General features: G+C 40.6%; 1 protein-coding gene across 1 annotated transcript; it reads right to left on the bottom strand.

Moving 5' to 3' along the window:
* Window positions 1-815: 815 nt before the first annotated feature.
* Window positions 816-24253, bottom strand: CLTRN (collectrin, amino acid transport regulator). Its single transcript, XM_036386021.1, has 6 exons — window positions 24187-24253; window positions 23754-23812; window positions 17925-18010; window positions 10599-10715; window positions 7282-7476; window positions 816-3249 (listed from the first exon to the last, which is right to left on the bottom strand). Exons 1-6 carry the CDS (start codon window positions 24251-24253, stop codon window positions 3099-3101), a joined length of 675 nt encoding a protein of 224 aa, XP_036241914.1. The 3' UTR covers window positions 816-3098.

Here is a 24253-nt window from a genome sequence, read left to right as displayed (position 1 = left end):
TCATTTGACTGAATTTTCCTTTTTCCTCTCTTTTCTTAAATACAGCTCTTGAAAATGAAACAATTCAGTCTTGGGCACACCATGCACCTTTTTTCAAGACTCAGTGGCACAGTACAAAAGTAACTGAAAGCAGAACCAACTCATTGTTTCAGGAAGCAGTTCACCATATAGTCTATATTACTTGTTACTCACTTTCCTGTTTATTATCATGGGTTGGATGCTGGTGGTTTAGAGAAAAAAAAAAAAGTGGAATTTACATAAAACATGTGGGCCAGATCCTCAAGGGATATAAATTGTTGTACCATTTACAGGCTCTGGAGGACAGGCTGTACCAAATCAAAGTGTCAGTGTCCTTTGTTTTCTAATAAGATCCTACAGCACAGACTTGAAAAAAGATTTATTTCTTTTGTAGCACTGTGACCTTGATTAACCTCATTTGTAGTGTCTCTTTCAGTGAAAGAGCTAATTCCTACACTGACTTCAAAATATTGCTAGATGTAGTATATGGCTGCTCATGTATCATTTGCTTCTCTCAAGCCATTTTCTGTCAGCAGAGAGGCAAGCTAGGTGTATGCTCTGGGTGATTCCCATACCATCATTAGCAGAAAATTAAGCCAAACTGCTGTAAAAGGTGAGCTGTCAGGAAGACACTGATTAAATACTTACCACCACAGTCAGCACACATTGCATAATGTCTTGTTTACAGGATTTCAATTTGTTTTCAAATTGGTGGCCAGTGCCATGGGCTCAACTGAACCTTCACTCAGGCCTTGAGAAGTATGCTCAGATAAGCTTCGCCCTTTTTCATCTCAAGATAATTTTATTTCAGTATCATATAGTACAATACAGGAAAACAACAATTCTTAATCTGTAGCTTGAGGTTGCTCTTGCACTACTAAGCTGTTCTCACCAAAATCTTTCACAGGTTCTTGCAGAGGTGCTGCAGACACAGCAATCCATTGTGGTCACACTGAGGTGTAGCTATCTTTCATGAAAAGAATGGAAAAGTGTGAATATTTAGAAATGATGGGATCTGAGTTACCTCAATAAAACTTTGTCTGCATGAGAGACCTTGGAGCAACAACTGAGGCAGTAATAACAACATTGTACTGTATATTTCCCCTCCAACACTGGCAAGCTTCATCTTCAACATTCCTGTGAGAAATACATCCACATGTTGTGGATGGTAATTTTGAAGCACTGAGATATTATCACTAATAACCAACTTTATTAATCCTTTCCAGAATGGAGCAGCACACACTAGGACACAGAGATGATGCAGTCTTTGTCCAGAGGGACCCACCAGCAGGACATCAAAGGCAACTGTGACAAATGACACCACTATGCAAATGATTAGTGGGTTCCATGGCTTTATTTTGTATTTGGCCTTCCTCTCTCCTGCCTCCCCTAACCTTGGGCTTCCCTTGCTCAGCTTTCCCCCTTCACCCTGCTGCTTTCCCTTCTCCTTCCCATTCCTCCCTTTCTGCTGACACTGGTCCTAAGAGCCAGTATTGAGACAAGTCAAAGGTGCTCAATACAGCCAAAAGCCTGAAATATTTCCACCCTGGGAAACAAGAAACCTTTGAACCCTTCAGGACACTGGATGGTCCTTTATGAGCACTTTTCACTCTGTTTAAGCCTGTTCCTGTTGGTGAGGAGTCTGATGAAACAATCCTAATAAGCAAAGAAGTTTTCCAATATTGCCTCTAGACATGACACTGGAAACAGGATGGTTAATGGTCAAATCCTGCCTCCAGTGATGTGGGCAGATGCTTAGTGACTGCAGATATTGTATTTTGCTTCAACATGCTTCCTTCATCTTTTTACAGTTACCCACACACAAAACTCTCCTTTTCTGTTGACCAGTGCTTCTGAAGACAGCCAGAATTTTATCACTTATCCAGATCAGGTGCACCAAACTCAGCAGTTGGTGTTTCACACTTTGAATCCTTTCAAAAGTTGTCTACCTATCACATGAACATGAAGGTTCATCTGACCCCAGGCTGGCTATGTTGGAAATCTACTATCGTTTTATTATTAAAAACTGTAAGCAAGACATTTCCAGAGAGCTGTTAAAGACTATTTACAAGGGCATGTAGTGACATGACAAGGGGGAATGGCTTCAAACTGAAAGAGGGCAGGTTTAGATTAGATATTTGAAAAAATCCTTTCCTGTGAGGTTGTTGAGGCATTGGAACAGGTTGCCCAGAGAAGCTGTGGATACCCCACCCCTGAAAGTGCTCAAGGCTGGAGTGGATGGGGCTCTGAATAACCTGGTCTAGTGGAAGGTGTCCCTGCCCATGACAGGGGGATTGGAATGAGATGGGCTTAAGATCCCTTCCAACCCAGGCTGGCCTGTGATTCTATGATTTAATGAGAGCTGGGCCACAAAACACTGACTGCACCTGTGGGAAATCTGGCCTTTGTTGCAACTTTTACTTTCAACAAATTTCAGAGTTTTGCAAATTTCCAGTTCACATAATTTGTAACCTTGACAGTTAAGTGAAAAACACTGCTAGTACCAGATTTTTGCTAGCCCCAGAGCTATATATGATCCAGGTATTTTGACCTGGTCTTACAGAGGCTGTGAAAGCTTTTTTGTTTCTCAATAAATGAAAACTTTTATGCACTGATGACTGTTCCATCTAAAGGCATACTACATAGCAGCAAACAGAAGTAATTTTACAAAGAAACTTTTGCATATGGCTTGAAAAAAAATCCATCAAGAATTGACAATGACAGATGATCTCTCCAGTGACATTCAGGAATAATGCAGTTTCACATTTATGTCAGGAAAAACAAACAATGGAAATATTTAAATAATCATTAAAAATGAGATGCCTGGCACAAGGCAGGTTCCAACCCTGTTCTGCCAAACATCTTCTGGAATCTTTTCTGGATATTATCTGAGGCCTTCTTATTTGCATTGCTCATGAAAAAGAACTGTAATGGAAGTTCACCCAAACAAAAGGTTCTCTCAAGGGAAATCACGTCAAAGGACATTTTTCTTGTCTTCATGTTTGACATTCAGGAGTAGTGATGAGAAAAGGCAGGCACAGGAGTCTTTCAGAAATCCACCAGAGAGCAGTGGCAGCATTTCATAGGGATGTGAACCGGTCATCATCTGCTGCAAAGACTCCATTAATGTGGCCTGCTTTTAAATCCAGTGCTTCACAAGGAATCCCATTTTCTAGTGTCACTTCAACTTTCTCTTCTAAATTTTCTCTCTCTGTTGACTCTTTATTCTTTCTAAAAACAAGAAAGAAAAGATCATCTTATTCAGTTGACCTGTAGCATTCCACCATGATCCCACAGAAAGAAAACTGCATATTTAGTTAGAAGTTTGTCATAGGTTATGCTCCTAAAGGCACAACCCAGTGTACTTCCTTGCTGTAGTAAATACACCAGATGGGTGTATCTAAATGCAATAGCTGGGAGACCCACAGATTGGAAGCCCTAGTTTAGCAGTTTGAGCTCAGAACTGGTGACCAGAAAACCTTAAGTAGACATGTTGCAAGTACGTTTTAAGTATTATTTCACCTTCTTATTCTGCGACATGACTTGAAGGTGCAAAAGAAAAGCTGGAGCAAAACAAAATTTGAAAAAATCTCTAAATCTGTTTGGGTTTTTTTACATCAGAAAGGTCTACACTAAGCATGTAATCTGACCCTGCAATGTATGTCAGAGATCACACCCCATGATCCGTACAAAATAAAACATATTTTTTAGAAACAGATCAGTCTTAGATTAACTATAGCCTCCAAATGTGGAGACATCCATGACATCCATGATTACCTTCCTCAGAATATTCATGATTACTTTCTTAGGTAATCTCAATGCTGCAAATCTGCATTTTTTTCTTCAAATTTCATTAGTAGCCACTTTCCTACCCAGTATTTTATACTTTTGTTTTCTAGATCAAACAATTGCATGGCTTTCACTTTTCCAGACTCCAGCTGTCCCAAAAACATAACAGTGGTTGAATAAAATTCTTTACATTAAAAAAAAACCCTAAAAAACATTATCTAAAATACAATCAATTAGAAGATATAATAAACAAATATCAGGTCGTGATGTTCCTTTAATTCCAGATTTATTCTGACCTTGGGAACAATTAGTTCATAGTTGAAAAACCTGCTGTACTTTATGGCCTGCAGCATCAGCGGTTTCAGAGGACAAGAAACTCAAAGGTCAGGTGCACTGCTTCTTCCTATCTCACAACATGCACTGTAACAATCTGACTCAGGACAACTGTAAAAATCTGACTCAGAGTAACTGTTAATGACAGAGATATTAACAATAATAAAATTTTATAGGCCTTTGGGAGATTCTTCACATTACAGACTTGTTAAAATAAACTTGGGGTGTAGTAGCGGAAACCTCTGTCCTCTGGCTGCTCTTACACTGATAAAAAGGAGTGTTCCTTAACACAAAACTGTGGGGGCAGAACATAAAAGTTACTAAGAAGGAGGTTCAAAAGAAATGAGAGGAGTAGAAGATATGTGAAACTCATTACCAGAGGAATTCAGAGAAGCTAAAAATTTCCATGCATCCAAGGGTGACTCAACACCTTAAGTTAAGGGAAGTTAAGGGAAGAGCAAGTTAAAGGAAGAGAAAACATACAAGAAGACCAAATCCAGCTCAGGGAGGCCCACACCCACAATTTAATTCCTAGTAGAACTAATACAGGGAAAGACTGTGTGCTGACTCTGTTTTCACTCTTCCCAAGGCAATTTTTATGGCCCCTGCTGCAGATAGGATTTTGGGGGATAAGGGGAGACTTTGGGCTAGTTCAGGATAGACTGCAGAGGATGATCCTGCCCTGGGCATGTGGCAAATCAATTGCTGTAGGGGGAGGTGTCCTATTGCTGCAAGGATAGGAGAACAAACACAAGGCTGGGAGACAGTGTGTCTGACCCAGCAGAATTCACTGTAGGCACTGAATTCAGCACATCTCTCACTTCAATAAATGATGCATGAGTCTAACTCAATACTGAAACTCTTCCGTAAGCCAACTCCCCTTCCCTGACACCCTGAGCATGGACAGTCTGGAGCACGTGCTTTTGGTCTTATCTGAACTGAGGTATTTACATGGCATTTTAAAGGCCTTTAAAGACAAAATGCCAGATTTATGAGAAGATGACACCATCCTAGGGGTCAGATTTCCAACACAGCTTACTAGGCAACAGGGATCCCATTACGTAAGCTCTGGACAGATCTCTAAGAAAACTAATTATTGAACATGCTGAAGCCTTTGAAAACCTGGTCACTTACTTCACTGTCTGACAAAGAGATCAGTGCTTTTGAAATCCTTTTCTCAGATATTTTTCTTTTTCCAAGAAGCCAAATAAGCCAGACCATCCCTTTTACCTTTCCAGTCCTTGCAACAGTAGATAGAAGAAATATATGCCTGGTTTACCCTCTCTCTTAGTTCCTTGCCCCTGCCTGCAGATGTTATTGATGTGAAAGGAGGGTTACAGTTCAGCCACAGATGAGCCTGCTCTGAGGAAAGGTTTTATGTAATGGTAGAGTAGGGAAACAGAGGGAGAAGTGGAAAAAGCATAGCAACTAAAAGGACAAGAGCATGAGACAGAGAGGTGCAGAGGCAGACAGCAACAAGCCATATTAATGGCAGTGTGATGATAAGAACATGCAGTTTACACCATATTGAGGGGAACTGCTCAAGCTCAGCTGAGTTATTTTGAAAATACAGGGGGAAATCCTGTCTTTCAGCATGATATGAAGCACAAGTGATTATTTTAGCTAGAAAAATCCCAGCTATTTATCCTAGTTTATTTTATTACACTTATGTGAAATGTTCAAAGACCCCCTTAAATTTAGCCACTATAAAGAAACAAAGAGCCATGGTACCACAAAGAGCAGGTTTGGATTTCAGGTAGCAACATCACTCAGTTTTACAGAAGAGGTTGCCTCTGTTTAGGGCCTGAAATAATTCAGTCCATGCAACATGGTTGTGATAGGACTTTCACGACCCACAGATTCCAAATACCTTCCCAGACTCTCTCCCCAACAGCATCTTTCATTTATTGTTCGCTGAGTTTTGTGATGTTTTTTAGAAAACAGAAAGGGGTTTTGGAAATTCATGTAACTCCTCTGATTGAAAAATATAACTGAAGGGGTTCTGACTACACTACTAATGGTTCTCTATGAGAAGCACTTAACCTTTCCAAGTGTTGTTCTTCTGAGGTCTTTTTATATTCTTCAAAGTAATAAAAAGGCAGGAAGAAGAAGTCTCTGCAACATACCACTTTTTATAAATTAATTCCTTTTTCTGATATATTTGGGGATACAATCCATTATACAGTCAATAATTTCGATATTATCTGGTTATCAGCAGGAATCTACTGGTTTTCAGTTCTTCTGTTGTTCCTGTATGATCTATTGCCGAAGTCATAATTTTGTGTAAACCTAAACTCTGTGGCAGCCAAAAGCATGGTAGAAGCTGAACTTCTATGGCAGAATCTCAATTCAGCTGAGAAATTTCTATTCCTTATGCTCAACTCAGAGCCAGCAGAGGTGTCAGGATCAAAACTCCACCTGCTCTCTGTGTTGCTCCCACATGCTCACACTAGGGAAGGATGAATACCCTTCTCTTCTTCACCAATGCCACCAGGGCAGAAATGGAGAGGAAAAGAGAGTATCTCTCTCCTACCCTACCACCAGAAAAACTCCTAAGCTCATGGGGAGATCTGCCCAGGAACCTGTGAAGGGCTGCGTATTTTGAGCTCATCAGGACATGAATGATAAATGAAACCCTGCTCTGTTCTGGTGAGCAGGCCCCCTTCAGCCATACATTAATCATTACTGTGTGCTCTACTGAGTCTTCTCCAGCTGCAGCAGCACAGTTTTTTTAGCCCTACCAGTTTTTGACACTACTGCCCTGGAAGGGACACAGTCACTGCCAGCCTTCCCCCTCCTGGTAGCCATGTGGGTGGCCTGTGAAAGGAGACTCACCCCTGGCACAATGAACATTCACAAGAATGACATCAATTGCCTTTTTAAAGCTCATCTCTAGTTAGGTGGCCTCCAGGATCATAGTCTTACACTCTCCATTTCCTCATTACATCATAAAATTACTAAGGCCTTACAGTTAAAAATTTTAAGTCTTTTCCTCAGAAAAGGAGAGATGGGTTATCTTTGCCTAGCTAGGGAAGGATGTACAGCATTATCTGTCTGAGGCTGCTCTGAAACACAAAACCAGCTCAGCTGACCTAACTAATCAGTATTCCATTAAAACAGAAGAAAGGCTAGGCTGCTTACTTCTTGTGTTTCTGAATCCCTGAAACAATGAGAAAAACAATCCCAGCCACAATGAGACAAAGAACAACACCAAATACTATAAGCCAGACAGGTGTAGATGGTTCCACAGGAGGTGATAAGGTTGAGGTTATCTTCAGGAACTGCAATGTTTTGTCACTCAGTAGGAAGGCATTGTTGATTCTGTTCCGGTTCATCCTTCAAGAAAAAGAAAAAAAACAAAAAAAACCATCACAACTCTTTATAAAGGTATTTTACAAGTTAAAAAGATAGTAGAAAATAAAAGGATTTTTCATGAATATGCTGCAAATTAGGCAGGGCTGAATGTCATCCAGCATGATGAAGAAAAGGATGTTGTCCACCTTTAGGGGATCAGCCTCCTCTCTCAGGCAACAGGACAAGAGGACATAGCCTCAAACTGTACCAGGAGAGGTTCAGGTTGGACAACAGAAGAATTTTCTTCACTGCAAGGGTGGTTAAGCATTGGAAAAGGCTGCCCAGGGAGTTGTGGAGTCATCATCCCTGGGGGTGTTCAAGACACAACTGCTCATGGCACTTAATGCCATGGTCTGCTTGACACAGTAGCGGTTTGGTCAAAGGTTGAACTTGATGACCTTGGAGGTCTTGTCCAACCTAAATAATTCTGTGATTCTGTGATTTCTGTGATTCTATGATGTTGGCAAGATTACACAGACCTTGACTATAAAAGAGACCTCAGTAATCCACAGACCCCCCCACACAGAACATTTTGAGCACCAGACTTTTGTATGCATTTATCTGAAAAACTGGGAAATACAGATGAGACCTGAAGTACGATATTATTATTTATTTCTGGTTTGAACCATGTCCTGAAGACATAGCACGTTGTAAGCTGTAAGGCTGGCTCTGTTGCCTTGCTCATGCAGCAATCAAGTTTAGCACAGGAGTGGTAGATCTACCCTTCAATGCTTGCAGGATTTACTTACAGCTGCCCCCTAGTCCCTCAAACTGAACCATCCTGCATGTTATGGACTGGTACATCTGCACCTGCTGCTGCAGATTTTCTTAGATCCATGAGGCATAGGATACAACCTGGTCTGGAAGAATCCCCCTATTGCCAACATGTCCTTCTTCCCTGCAGGATGCAGCTAAAGGGATTTGTACTTTCTACTTTTTTTTTCCATTTCTATATGAGAAACTGTAAGTCTGAGAAATATGCTTTTTCACAAAAGTAGTACAACTGCTATCCTTTAGTGGATATCTTCACCCATTTTCAATGCCTGTAAGTGTTTCACTGCCTGTAAGATATTTCTGGATCTAAATCTATACAGATTTAAGAGTCTTTAGAAGTATCTTTCATTAGCTTTTTCAAAATATTAAAAATTTTTAAGCAAATGGATTACATATATAGATCTTGAGAGATTCTTTTTGATAGCAGTTGTATGAATTAATGTAGCTCTTTCTTGTATACAATTAAATTCATTTACCACAAAGCAATTATTTCCTAAGAAAAGATGTATGGGAAATACGGGTAAGATTTAACAAATTTCTCTTCTTGGAAATGATAATGTTTGGCTGTCCCTTAAACAGGAAGTTCTTAGCCTTAATGGAAAGCCAGCATTCCTGGACAGGACTGAAAGCCATGGCATGTTTTAAGACTCATAATTCCGTAAGCTGTCTGCCATTTGGAAAAGATTTCCTTACTGATATGAAAGGATCATTGTGAACAGCTGAAATAAGCATTGTTTACCCTCATCTAGTGCCTTGAGTTTCAGAATTATGTGCTGAAACACATGCAGGCAACTACAAGTGCATTTCATGTTTACATATGCATAACTATATCTCGTGTATATTTATGCAAAATCTTGAATATCATACAGAGCTCTGACATTGTTTCCCTTCCTCTTTATTCTTACTTTGTAGGAATCTCATACAACAAAACTGTAGTCCATGACTAGTGCTATGTGCTACCCTAGCATGAAGAATTATAATAAAGGTTTTGTATGGAAGCCTGCAACCAGAAGCAAGTGAACAAAAAAAAAAAAATTAGTTTTATAGACCATTTTATTTCTTGTTTTTAAATTAGGTAGGAATTAAAACTTTTCATAAATAGCATATTCTTTATCAGGTGACAGACAACAGTTAAAAACCAAACAATAACACCATCCAATTTCTGTGCCAAACAGGGAACATAAAAGACTTAAATAAATCAGCTTATGCTACTGAATGTATCAAAGAATAACAGAAATGCAAAACCCCCGCATTCCAGCACTCTTACAGAGAGCTTCAGTGAATAAATAATCTGCTTCCTCCACTAATGCTATGAAGCTATTGTTTGGTGTCTCTGTAGGAAATAGTTTAATCTGCTCATAAGCTTAAATTAATCTTTCCAAAAGAACGCATACTCATTCATCAGGAATTAGGCATTACACCTCCATTGCGATAACACGAATTTTCAAGACAGAACAGAATGCCTGAAAACAAAGAGATCCATTTTCCACTCCATGCTTGAGAAATATATGTGTGTTATGCTGCTTGAGGGACTCATCCCTATAAACCCCTGGTGCAGTTTTTTTTGGACCATTGAAGTCAGATTATCCCATTTTTTTCTTTTTCCCTTGTCAGCTCCAAATTCTTCCTTTTACTTGCTCCAGAATGTGATAGTAGAAGGCAAAGTGATTTGTAGTGCACTGTACTTTGTACAAGCAATGCTCAACTGAGATATTGACTGGCATTCTAGAAGGAGCTGGTATGAAAAGAATGTGAGCACAAGATTGCTTAAACCAAGCTGGGACACAGCCAGCTCTGCTCATGAGGAGTTCACACGAGCTCTTCTCACGTGAAAGCTGACTTCTAAATTAAGTCAGATGAATTGTTAGTGAGAAGCACTGAAAGGGAGCCTATGGTCATTGGCCCAGGTGTAGATGTGCACGTACCATGCAGTAAAAGCTGAACTCCATTAATCCCACCCAGAAAGTGTGCCCTTCCATCACCTGTCTCACTGGGAAATGTGATGAGAGCTGGATGAGAGCAGTGTGCCACACACTGGACAGCACATCACAGGTGGGGCTCTGGAAAGGGATTCGATTTCTTCAGAGTCTCCAGCATCAACAGAGACTCTTTCCAAAGTTATAATCCCAAGGCTCACATTGTTTGCATTCTGTGGGACTGTTAAACATCCTCTAATCTCACATTCATTAAAGAGTACTGTGCCCTCAGTGTTTTAGCAACTTGGATTAGTTCATCCTTAAAGAGGCAGAGTGCTCATTCATAAAAGGCCCAGAGAGAGAAAACATCCTCAGAAGACAAGGAAGAAAACATTGCAAGAGCAGTGACTGTACCTGATGGCTGCCTCTACCTCACTTCCAGGAACAGTGGTCACATTTTTGGAAGAATCTGTGACCACAAACCAAAAGGACACCCGGTCTGTCACATTGCAGAGCAGCACATTGGAAATTCTGCAGACAGTTAAAACAAAAATCATCATTAAAGAAGCGTGGAAGGAATTATTGAAATGTTCTAGATTTTCTTAAAATATTGCTCTCAATTAAGGGGGAAAATTTCTTATTTTTAAAAAAGCTAACAGTTAATACTCAAGAAAGAAATACCACACACACATCTCCCATTTCCAATATGATTTTAAAGAAATCAAGCTTATGAAGACCAAATCAGTCTTCAAACAAATTTCTAAATCTATTACAGACTTTCGTGGTCTTAGACATACATTTAGCATAATCAAATGAAAAAATACATATTTGAATAACAATCATCATTGGCTATGACAAAGGCCATATAATGGAGGAAGTGCATTGGTGAACTAAGAATTCGAGTTTTGACAGCCAATACCACAGAAACCAGTCACTGAGAATTGCCTACGTGATTGTTAAGTGAGTGCAGTTCTTCTACAAGATACATTTGTTGGAGGGAAGATCAGTGCAATTGATGTTATAGTTTTTGATATCTTTGTTCACAGTCAGCCACAGAGTGCATGGAACAAGTTTAATTTAGTCATTATAGTGGCACCGGCCTCTTCCTTTTAGCTTATGCTGTATCAAATATTTATATTATCTACTTTAAAGGAAGATTTTTCAGTTTCATGTGAAGTTAAATGTGGAGGGGCACAGGCAGGCAGCTTCTCATGGCATACTAAGAAAATAGTCTGCAAAGTGCCTTTTAAACGCTTTTTTTTTTTCAGATTTCTACTGGTAAATGGTGGAAACATCAGAAAACCCTTCTGGAATGACACAATCACGAATATTTAAGCAGAGGAAGTGAAAACCGACCCGTTCCAGGACTGGGACAGGGCCCGGGCGCGCCCCGCGCTCTGCTCGGCAGCGCCGCCTGCCGGCCCCGGGCAGCACCGCCCCGGGCCCGCGGGAACCGGGACTGGGGGCACTGGGGGCACTGAGGACACTGGGAGGGCTGGGGGCACTGGGGGCACTGGGGGAATTGGGGGCACTGGGGGCACTGGGGGGACTGGGGGGAATGGGGGGAATGGGGGGGCTGGGAGCACTGGGGGGACTGGGGGCACTGGGGGCACTGGGGGGAATGGGGGGAATGGGGGGTCACTGGGGGCACTGGGGGGACTGGGGGCACTGGGGGGAATGGGGGGAATGGGGGGAATGGGGGGGCTGGGAGCACTGGGGGGACTGGGGGGATTGGGGGCACTGGGGGACTGCGGGCAGTGGGGGGACTGGGGGTGAGAGGGACGGGAGGGAGAAAGAATGCCCATGCCTGGGCATTCCCCATCCAGCCAGGGATCTGCTTGTAAGGCAGATCACAGTGCCTCATTATGGATATTTTGTAGAAATGTTTTACTTCCCGATGGAAACTTTTTTTGAGTGATGTTTTGTGTGCACCAGGTAGTGCAATAGATCATTTTACAGAGGTCTGTCTGTCTATCTATCTATCTATCTATCTATCTATCTATCTATCTATCTATCTATCTATCTATCTATCATCTCTCTATCTATCTCATGAATCATAGAAGTGTTTTGGCTGAAAAGGACCTTAGAGATGTATTCCAACCCTCATGCCATGGGCAGTGAGCCTTCCACTAGACCAAGCTGCTCAGAGCTCCATCCAGCCTGGCTTTGCATAATGCCATGGAAGGGGCATCCACAGCTTCTCTGGGCAACCTGTGCCAGTGAGTCACCACCAGTAAAGAATTTCTCACTAATATCTAATCTAAACCTACTCTTTCATTTTGAAGACATTCCCATTTGTCCTGCCATATGCCCTTGTCAAAAGTCTCTTTCCATCCTTCTTGTAGGCTCCCTTCAGGTATTAGAAGGTGCTACAAGGTCATTCCAGAACTCTCTCTTTTCCAGGCTAAGCAAACTAAGTTGTCTCATCTTTTCCTGGAAGGAGAGGTGCTCCAGTCCTCTAATCTGAAAATCACAGAATATTCTGAGTTGGAAGGGACCCACCAGGATCATTAAGTTCAACTCTTATGGGAGTGATCCACACAGGGATCAAAGTCACAACCTTGGCATTATTAGCACCATGCTCCAACCAACTCATGGGAGCATGCCCATGATTTCATTTTGGCTCTTTGGAGCCTGCTCCAACAGTTCCATATCCTTCCTGTGCTGGGGACCCCAGAGCTGGATGCAGCACTCCAGCTGGGGTCTCACCAGAGCAGAGCAGAGCAGAACAGAACAGAGGGGCAGAATCCCCTCTCTTGCCCTGCTGGCCACACTGCTTTGGATGCAGCCCAGGATGCAGTTGGCTTTCTGGGCTATAGGCATCCATTCCAGAGACATATGAAATAAAATGGAAAGCACTGATTTTGCAGAGCCAAAATGACCACTTTTACCTCTCTAGAACAGTATCAATTTTACAGAGAATTTTTATGGATAAAAGAGGAAAGCCATCCTCTGGAATTTGAAAAGATGTTCACATCAGTTGCTGGCAACAGTCAGAAGATGAAAGCAGATTTATTCTTTGCAAAACAAAAAGAAAGCACAAAATTTACAGGAGAGGGGGAAAATGCCTACTTTTGGCTGGTGGCTGACAAACTCTTGCTGACTTCACAGAATATTTAAAATTGCAACTGCAGAGGAAGTTTTCTGTCTCAGTGTTTATAACAGTAGGACCCAAAAGTTCATGTTGCCAAAGCTCCTAAAGCTGCAGTTTCTATGGTGCAATCAAAAACCGGGCCAGGTGGAAAATGTGAGTTGGTGTTGCCCTACAGATGTTCTTCAAATGGGGTAAGAAAGATTGATCCCCAAAGAGAAAGATAAAGGCAGCCAAGGACTGGCAGAACACTCTGACTGTCATACCCTCATTCAAGGACTCTTCAAGCCAGGGTCTCCCCTAAATTGCCATGTTTTTTTAGCATGAGACAAGTCATTCAGTCACCACAGGGGTAGCATCTCTCTGTAGAACAATCAGCACTGAAAAAAGGGGCAGCAAGGACTGCACTAGGATATGTAAATTTGGCTTCTTTTCTTTTCCCTGTTCTCTCTAAAATCCCTCTCAATTACAAGCATCCAAACTCTGGTTTCACCATCACCACTTTTTCATCAGGGGAATACAAATGCCATAAACCCTTCCAGGCCCCAAAGAGAATAATCCCACTCATGAGAAGTTCAAAGGGAATGAGTAAACACCAAAACAGACTGGTTCAACAAGCACCCATGTGGCAATTTCTGTTCAGTGGTGCCCTTTTTTTTCTTCCATGCCATTTGCTTGCAGGTTTGATTCACAACACAGATGCCATCACACTGTATAGATCCGAGAAACCTGGCTGCTCCAGGCACTAATGAAGGGTATTTGTAAATATATATATGTGCACATTTTTTCCTTTCCTTAGCAGTTGATAGACTTTTCACATGGGATTATAGGAGACTGTTATCATCAAAATGACAAAATCCTGGTTTGGCCTTATGGCACCATGGCAAAAGTCCAAAATTGCATTTCCTTTAATGCACCAGTGAGTAGAGTGCAGGAAACCCTGGCAATTCCTTGGCCTGAAACACCATCATTGCTCCTTATGGAGATTTAAATGATTGCTTAGGGGTAAGAAAGAGCTGTCAGAGAGTCAAAGGGAGCTGAGTGCCCACAATGGCTGTTAGCTCATGGAAGAACCACAGTCCCCAGGTGCCTATCTCCAGCTCTCCCAAAAGCATCATGCCTCTTCCAACACAGGGCTCTGCAGCTGCATCTGCAAAGAAATATTGTTTTCCTCCCAGCAGCCATGGGATTACTTTGATTTAACAGCTTTACTCCAGACTCTTTATTTTGTTGTTCTAAATGGTCACAATATTTTTAGTATCAAAAAATAGCCTGTCTTAGGAAGATGGATAATGTTGATGAATTTTTTTTCTGATCGCTTCGTAAGGAAAATTTCAGCTTTTTTTATCTATAAATGGGAGAAAGATGTACCAAAAGTAGATTCTGTTATTTGAATGAAAACAAATGTGTTGACATTCTTTCTGCTCTAAAGATTAACTAGTCTCAGGCCCACAAGAGATGCATATTATTTCAAATGAGTCACAGATTAGAGAAACCAGGGTTACTAACACAGGCTACAACAATAATTTTTTAACACTGAGAGATCAAAGGTTGCCTTATGTAGTTCATGACCATATGAATTGAGAATGAATTGAAAGGCCATATATAAAGTGGGAAATAATGGGGTAATAATTCTCCATTGAAAAAGAAATATCTATTTGTAACTATTAATAGTTACTGAGTAATGTGACTGATTGTACCTTTCTTCTGTTTTGTGCAAACTTGAAAATTTGACAAGCCTTTCAAACATTAAACACTGCTCCATGATTTATTAAATTTCAGTTTGGAAATTAACTTTAGAGAGCTCGAGATGTAACGTGCAATCCTCCCCATTCTGTGCTGGGTCATTCAGTGGTTACACAAGGGCAGGAACAGCACCAGCTGCTGTTTGCAGCAGCACATCGAAATGCTTGTCATCACAGCCTGACTTTTATCCACCTCCAGAAACCTAACAAGAGGTGACTTCAAATATCAAAAATTATGGGGCAGACTGCAACAATGGCTATCCTGATCCACCAGACAAATTATTCTGGGGCTTGATACAGTTTGCTGAAGTTAATGGCATTTGTGTCTCATGTGGAAGTTAGTTGCGGCTGTGAGTTACTTCAAGGCTGTGAGTGTGTTAGAAATTAATGAGTGTGTTAGAAATTAATGAGATTTTAAAGCAGAGGTTTGTCACATCCTGGCTATGGCCACATGCATAATTTATACCCTGGCAGAACCGGTATTTAGTTACATAAAATAATAGCGATCTTTTTCATAGGTTTTATTTTGAAAAAAACTTCAATTAACCAGATGCAAAATTTCCTTAAGTTTAGATGCTACCAGAATGCAATCACAGGCAATTTGTTTGTCCTTATATGACAGAATAATTGGTCATTGGTCTTTTACATCTCCTGAAGAAAATCTGTTGACTTTTTCCTGCAAAAGCTCATGTAGTGAAATGCAATTTATTTGCCAGCAGTGCAATGTAATTTATTTGCTACAAGCTCCTGCTTGTGCCTCTCTCTTCACCACAGTGAAGTGTCCTCACCAGCTCTGCCAAGGGGCTGTTCCTGTGCACAGCATCTGCTGCTCCCTCTGGGATGCAGGCTGCTCCCATACCTCCATGCCTGCTACAGAGGGGATGGAGCAGGACTGCATTCCTTCCTTCCAGCTGCCAGCCACTCCTTTCCTTTGTGGGGAAAGGAGTGTGTTATTTCCAGGACATCTAACAGGATGGAGGCTTTCACAGCCTTCCTGCTCCATGTAACAGGCAGATTATTTGAGGTGTACTGGGAGGTTCATCCAACCTCTCCACCGCTAAACAGGGATTCTGAGGTCCCTTGGGATTTGAGAGAGATCTGTGCATAGGAGACTCTTCAGCCTGTTGCCTAGGAAGTTGTGTCAGATCTCAAAGCTGCACAGCTCCACTTCAGGTGGCATGCTGTCTATAATGACTCCAAAGGTTTCTCTAAGTCCTACATGAGTTATCAGTTGGACTGATATTCTCCAATATACACCCCATGAGGGGTGTACCCAAGTTATACCCCATGAGAAAGTCAGATACCATCCTAAAAAGAGGCAAAGAGCCCCACAGCAGGCTGATTCCAAATATTATACTGACTTCTCTGACCAACTTAGTAGCAGGGAATTAGTGATGTATGCAACACCACCTCCAAACTGGAGTAACACTGGCATCATCATATTTGTCCCTAGGAAAAACTCTCTAGATAGGAAACTGAATTAATGAGTATAAATTCTATGATTGCCCAGAGTGGGTACAGATAACTGCCATTAAAACTTCTACTCCTTCCATATTGGCTTGATTTTTTCCCATTCCTGCAGCAATCTTACTTTAATCTGCAGAAGACTACAGTGTTTGAAGAGAAAAAAGATCACTTGCTTCTGACACAGATTTTTGCTGTGTGAAAGCAGCATGACTTTGAAGGAAGAGAATAATTTTTAAAAAGGACCCAGGACTAAAATAAGTATACAAAAGTGAATCTTCATGGAGCAGATGCTGAATGAAAACTCTGCTGCCTTGAAAACCTGAGAAAAGCCATACATAATCATCTGTAATTAGCTTGTATCTTGAACTAATTTTTTTAAGTGCCATTTTAATTGGGTTGAGTAGCACACTTGGCTGTTTTTGTTAAGCTTGATGTAACAGCTCTTTTGCTCAAAGGAGACCACCTCTGAGGAATAAAAATGGAACAGCAGGAATCAAACACTCCTATCACATGGAGGGGGAAATCCTCTTTTATTTAAGAGAAAGGCAGCAGCCCCAATAATCTTCATGAAACTAAAGTTAACTAATCTTTTCAAATGTGGAATATGCTTCACCTGATGCAATGACAGCCTGAAGCAGTTTTATTTTTAAGTAAATTGAAAACCTTATCCTTGTTAGCCTACCAGAACTGTCAATATTTCATTTCGGACTAAAAAACAATAAAAAAAATAATAGGCCTATGGAAATGCACTTACAAGGTTTTTCTTTTAAGAAAGATAAGAACATCCTGAAAATACAGCTTGCTAAGTGCTCTGTCTAATCTGGTATCTAATTTCATAGAGTAGCAAGGATCAGAAGCCAGCAAAGAACATTCAATACCTCAGAGCAGATTTAATCCCAAAACCAATTAAAGGCTGATTTCTATCTGCACTACAACATCTGAGACTTGGTGATGGTAGGTAACTCAGCTGCTGTGATACCAGGAATAGGAATGCAGAGCACAGCACTGGCACAGCCATCCACCTCCCAGAGCTCTGAGTCAGCTCATCTTCAGCACAATGCTGAAGCTGAGCTCTAAGGAAGGATGCACCAGAGCTGCTCCCTCAGAGATCTGGGCTGCCTTTCCTGACCTCCCAGGGTGTCCCTTCACCTCCTCCCAGTACAGTCTCCAGAAGGTGCCAAATCTTCCTGCTGCATTCTGCTGAAAGTGAACTGGCACCACCCCACTGAGATCCACAGGGACACTGGTTCAAAGATTGAACACTGTTGCAATGGAGACGGTGTGATGTTGAATATGTAACTGGGTGTCAGAAGTACAGTGGAACAGCCTGCTTTTAGAATCTCTATATAATGATCTCTCCAGCTCAGTACAGCAGAGGACAGGTCACTACATGCAGCATCGTTAATATGTATGAGGCAAATCCAAGCAGATGCTTACTGAGTTGTGCTCTTGCTGGAATATCTCCTCATTGCAAAAGCCACCATTGCTTTGAAGAGGTACTCTTCATTAGCATCCCAGGCATACTGTAAAGGGAGATGAAAAATAATTAGTTTCAGCTCCAGTGCTGGCAGTACACAGAGGGAAAAGAGTTGCTGTACTTGAAATGCTGTATTGATCAAGAAAATGAATAAATTCTCTGGTTGTGCTAAGAAAATGAATGCCCATTATTTAGTGAGGACAAAGGACTTTTTCTAATGGAAAAAAAAGTGTAATAGAAGCTTTAATATAAATAATATAAACTGCAAAGAATGTTTCCAAAAATTGAATTAACTGAATATTTCTGAAAGCTGACCAAACTGGAGATGTAAAGTTTGTAATACCAAAGACTAGACATATTATTAGAATTCTCCCCACACAACTGCACTCATAGCCTTGCCTCTTTTGCTAGAGAACTCAGTTAAAGTAGAAAGTTTAAATTCACCCTCTAAGACTATTTGGCTCTGGCCAAAAATAATACTAAAAAACCATTGTTTAAGGTAGTCTCTGGGAGTTGGACATTAGGACACCAGGAAATAAACTGAGATTGCAGCCTTATTGCTGCACACTGTCCTGATTACAAGACGACTCAAATATATTAAAAATTATTATACTGCATGTGAGATAAAAGAGAGAAAATAGCATCCTTACTACCTCAAAAAGAAGAAGAATGTAGGCTCAAAAAACTATTCTCTGTTGTCTTGATGAAAAATCATGCTTTCATAATTTAAGTTTTCTGGGACAGCTTCACTGGGTTCCCCTGGGCTTTCACTCACATATGCAATTCTAATGACCTGTAAGAACTGCATCTATTACATTCTCATAACAGGAGCCATGACTGAGGCATACTGATTGAATTTCTTCCCCTTTCAGCAGATTACAAAGATTATTAGTTTCTTGGAATTATGTTAAGGGAGGTTAGAAACAGCTTTCTTCAGTCAGTCAGAACACAAATCTAATCTTTAACTTTCAGCATAAAAAAATCTGCTCTGTAATCATCCAAACCAGAAACCCAGTGGTGTGGACACTTAGCTCTGTCCTCAACTTGGACCTACTTTTTATGGTCTTTTATAACACATTCAAAAAACAGAAATGTACACCAAAAAGCAGTAGATAGCATTGAAAATTCCAAGTCTTAATTCTGGTTTTTAAATTCTGATTTTGGGTGCACGGAGATGCAACCTCTCCATAAAAAAAAAAAAAAAGAGAATCCAACTTTCAGGTATCTGCAGCCCTCATCTTGTACTGGCATCCTGGGAAACTGAACAGGGATGGATGGAGTAATTTAAAGGGCAGAAAATTATCATATTTATCATCCCTAGATGAATGTTGAGTGAAATGGGCTCTCTGAGATGAGACAGGACAGGGACAACAAAGCTGAGGCAGCAGACAACTTGAGCAGCACCAAAGTGCAGCTGCACTGCTGAGAACCTGGGCTCTGACTCATCACTCTTGCCTTGTGAATGAAGGGGATTGTGATCATACTGTGATAAGCTTGCCAACCTGGGAACTAAAATTGAAAAAAAAACCCAGAGAGAAACTCCTTGGAAAAAAAGTTATAAAAGTATGTGTTTTGATCCCACTGCACTGATGAAAATGTGACAGTAATGAGAGCAACTAATACTGAAAGAGATTGTATAGTAAAGGAATTAATACAGATTGGAGCCATAGAACTCTTTATCATCATTTTAAAGATATCTGTATTTAAACCATGAAGCACAATTTGCATTACTAAAAGGGAAGATCTGTTTTTTCTCTGTGTGGCACTATTGACTGAATCCCCACATGCCATCTGCAGTCTTTGAGAACAGGTCCAAAAGGACAGAAAAGACGTCATTTGTTAGCCAGTGAATTAAACCAGCTGTAGAGATAATTTAATCAGTTGTCTTGAAAATAGATAATGATGAAGCACATTCCATTTCATGCTCACATGGACACAAATACAATGCAGCACTACCAAGTGCATGTACTCAGTATGTTTATGTTTAGTGCAATGCATATATCCATGCACAATTTGTCACAGCTCTCATAAATAATGCAGCAGCCTAGCACTTCTTTAAGCCAGAGTAACAAAAAGGGTATCTCAAATCAGGGAAGATAATATATAGTGAGGAATTCCAGGCCCAGTTGAAAGAGTAGGCACTTCAAGAGTAGGAAAAGAGACAGAATAAACAGAAAATTGTGAGAAAGAAGGGGAGGAGACTGGCAGAAAAAGCTCAGCAGAAATCAAGGGTCTGCCTGAGTCAGAAGATATTGCAGACAACCTTGTGGGCAGAAGGGCAAGAAGACCTGAGAAAATGGAGACTAAACAGGAAGTAGAGGAGATGGACATGGCTGTGGGCTCCAGGTGAACAAGAACCTCTCTACATGACTGCATACAGGAATATACAAGGGGGAGGTAACATAATGAGGAGGAAAAGTAAGGCCAGAACAACTTTGAGCTAACTGTATGAACTCAGGACAGGTGGGCATGAATTTCCAGAAAACTGTTTCTAATCAGCAGCTTTCTCTGATCAGAGGTGCAAAGAAACCTTGAATGATTTGGATTGGAAGGGACTCTGAAGATCATCTAGTTCCAACCCCCCTGCCATGGGCAGGGACACCTTCCACTACACCGGATTCATTCTACGATGGGGCTTTCTCAGCTTCATCTTTATCCTCCAAATGCAAAGGCCTGGAGCACAGCTGATAACTGAGGATGTCCCTGTGCACTGCAGATATTGATGCACACTTTCTGCTGCTCTAAAGGAAACATTAAATATGATTTGCAACCATATTTAAATACCATTTGGAACCACATGCTGTAAACATAACTGTTATCAATGAAACACTACATGATGGTATCGGAACTGTTAAATTTACCATCTTCATTGTGCTACAAAGGGACCAACACAAAAACATTGTCTCAGTTGTACTTGCATCCTTTATAAGTTAAGGAGGAGCAGAATTGGACACAGCTAACTGTGAAAGGCAGTCTTAAATGCCTCTTGCTGAATGAAGATGATGAGATAATGCATGAAAGATGATGAGATAATGCATGAAAGATGAAGAGTGTAGGTTGCTGATGGGGTGAAATGCTGTAATAGTGCTGTAAAAGACCAAATTTAGGATATGAGAATATAATATTACAAGAGTGCACTGAGCAACCTGGACTGATTTCAGTGTTGACCCAGCTTTGAGCAGGAGAGGACTAGAGACCATCCAAGATCTCTTCCCTCCTGAATGGTTCTGTGCTTAACTTTACAGCCATTCAAACTGCAGAGTGGCTACAGACACACACTTCTGGATCCCATCTGGTGGCAAAACACAAGGTGTATGTCAGCCTTCCTCCTCTTCATCCTCTACCCTGGAAGCAGCCTGAATACAAGAACCAGAAGGGAAGTGCACTGTCTACTTCAGCGGGCTGCATTCCCTGAGGAGCCAACTCTTTGACTCTTATGGTGAAAATGAGTGGTGACACCAAGTTAGAGAGACTTGTCAGTGCCTATCACTTCCTCTCACTCTCTAGTTGCCTCTGTCCCTTTTGAATTTTCTCTCTACCCCTCTGCTGGTTCCATGAACAGAAAGCAACTAGTGACTAGCAGCTATTCCAGAAGCCACTCATAAAGTCAAAACCATCCTCAGAGAGACTCATAAATCACTTTCCATTTAGGCCTACAGGCCCTGTGTTTCCTCCCACAGATCAGCAAACAACACCTCTGTCAAGTACACACATTATTTGCAAATAAAATGATAACAGCTGAATACCTATTGCATCAGAGCTGGTCTTTCCAGCTCCATTGTGATAAGAACTAAATAAATACACCAAATGGAACTCCCTGCCTCAGAGTACAGCTTACCTGGTGAACAAATCAAAAAATGGTGTCCTGTTTTCATCAGTCTCACACACAGGGGATGGAATGCACTGCACCATGAGAAAACCTGCACCAACCTATTTCCTATGACCCTGAATGTACACTGGAATTATTCTGCCACTCCTAGAGAAAAATTTCCACAGCATCTTGGCTTTCCATTATCATGGAGCTTCAAGTGACCTGGAAATGAACCAAGCTGACCATGTCCTGCTGTGACACAATGATAGTATTACACTTCTCTTTGCTAAAATAAACAACACAAAGAAGTAAAGTGCCCCAAATTCTTTAATGAAATGAATTTCAGTTTCATAGTAGTTTCAGTTTTCAATTTCAGTCATTCACAGAGAATGACTGTGAAAAGGAACTACTACCACCTGTGTATTTAATAAATGGTTTATTATTTGTGGATGATTTTCTATGGCATCATCCCACTTTCAGCAAACTGTTGTTCTAAAATACTGTTCTTGACTGCCCCATTCTTTGAGCTTTCACACACTTTGTTCTATGACATAAACAACTACAAAAAACTAATAGACTCCTCAGTTATGGCTTTTTTTCCCAGCAATACAAAGTGCCTTCAAGGGTAATGATTTGTCTCATACCCTTTTTGAGCAAAAAACAAAAAAAAATTATAAATGATCAAACAACCTCCCCTTATTTTGCTACAGCTGGAAGAGGAAAAGGCACTAAAAAAGGGCATTACCAGGAACTGCAATTTTTTTTCTTTGCTACTACGTTGAACCAAGATTAAATAAAAATACTAGCACTTATCATCAAGGGGAGCTTTAATAACGATTTTGACATATTTTCAGCCATAGTATTACTCTATTTTTAATACTTAAAAAAAACCCCTAGGCTCGCACTATTGTTTAATTAAAGTCTCCCACCCAAGAGAATTTACTTCACTATGAATTTCGAGACATTTACTTTAGCAGGTATCTTAAATATTTCTTTGTATTTTGTCTGGGTTATAAAATTACCAGTGAAATTTCAGTCCCTGCTAATGTTAGTTTAAATTACCTGATCTTTCAGGGTAATTTTACAACAGCTTCTCCAGTCACAGGGAGTTTCTCATATCACCAGTCTTTTAAAACATGTAACCTACTGCTTTTTGTTTCCCAGGGCTCATAACATGATCAGACTTACAGTGGACATGACTGTCCAGGATGTTTCATACCTCATTTTCTGCTGAGCCCTCTTAACATGCTGCAGATTTGTTCCAAGTATTCAAAACTACTACAAAGTACTGGGCTCTGACATACTAAATATGCTTTAGATCAGGAGGGACCACTCAGTCATCTAATGTCCCAATCTCTTATGTAGCTCTCATTGCTCACACCAGTATTTCTACATTAAGCCCAAAGATCTGAATTAAGCCACAGCATTTCATGAGACAAGCCTGTGCACCACAGGCAGAGAAGAAAGGCCATGATCTGCAGCCCTCCATTAGCAGGGAATTGATGAGACATGCTTGAATGATCTCTACAGTTAATGCTTGTCTGAGAGCCGGATATAAAGTCCCGTTTCATAAAGACCTAAAAATCTTTTCCTGCTTCTCTTCCTAGACATGCAGACTTTACAATTAGTACTCCCAAGCAGAAGTACTTTTCCCAAAATGCAGACTTACATTTATGCAGCACTTCTCATGTATAAAGTGTAACATCCCTACTGCTTTTCCAGGGAAAAAAAAAATCTTTGACCAGAAAATTATCTTTATGAACAAACAAGCTTTATATTTCTCCTAAAGGAAGACATTTCAAGAAGTGGGCTAGTCAAATGTCAAGAAATGGAGGCCTGGATCATGACATGAGCAAACTATTACAATTAACATTGCAGAATAAATTGCTTGCATTGCATTCACAAATTTTACAGTATACATTACTTCTATTTTGGCAGATATTGAGTTAGGAAGAATATGTGAAGATATTTTACTTACTGCATTATCTCCCAAAGCTGTTTTGATACTAATCCGTACTTTGAAAGCATTCTGTGCATCTGACAAAAAAGAAAAAAGCAAACATATTGGTAGTCACTCAAAATAGGATTTTAAATCATTTACTTCCCTGATTATTTCACAAATGTCAGTTTCTAAATGTGTCTTAGGAAACCACACGTTTAGGAGAACAGAAGTTACCTGCATGAAAATAAATCCAGCACGGTCTCAATGAGGTTTACAATGACCTCTTGAAGTGCAACCAACTTCCATACTTAATTTGCAAACTCATAAAAAAAGAAGTGAATACTCAGCATTTCAATCTTCAAACTGAAGACCACCAGTTAAAATAAAAATCTTAGAAGCTGGCAGCTTTGTAGTCTAAACTGATAGCTACTTTACCTAAAGCAAGATGGGAATCAGCTCCAAATCTTACCTGGTTTGCAGAGCTCAGCATGAGCAATGGCAACTACAGAAAGTATAAGCAGCAAAGCCCGTAACAT

The sequence above is a fragment of the Molothrus ater genome, chromosome 2 (assembly GCF_012460135.2).
Source record: "Molothrus ater isolate BHLD 08-10-18 breed brown headed cowbird chromosome 2, BPBGC_Mater_1.1, whole genome shotgun sequence".
NCBI classification, from domain to species: Eukaryota; Metazoa; Chordata; class Aves; order Passeriformes; family Icteridae; genus Molothrus; species Molothrus ater.
Note: the sequence above shows the minus strand (reverse complement) of the source record. Positions and strands in the feature narration are given on the sequence as shown.

Excerpts from the sequence above, each read along its gene's own strand:
- CLTRN (XM_036386021.1), bottom strand. The coding sequence starts at position 24,253 with ATGTTACGGGCTTTGCTGCTTATACTTTCTGTAGTTGCCATTGCTCAT. Across the intron at positions 23,813-24,186 it reads TGCTGAGCTCTGCAAACCAG|ATGCACAGAATGCTTTCAAA; the intron begins GTAAGATTTGGA and ends CTTTTTTGTCAG. Across the intron at positions 7,477-10,598 it reads GAGGTAGAGGCAGCCATCAG|GATGAACCGGAACAGAATCA; the intron begins GTACAGTCACTG and ends TTTTTCTTGAAG.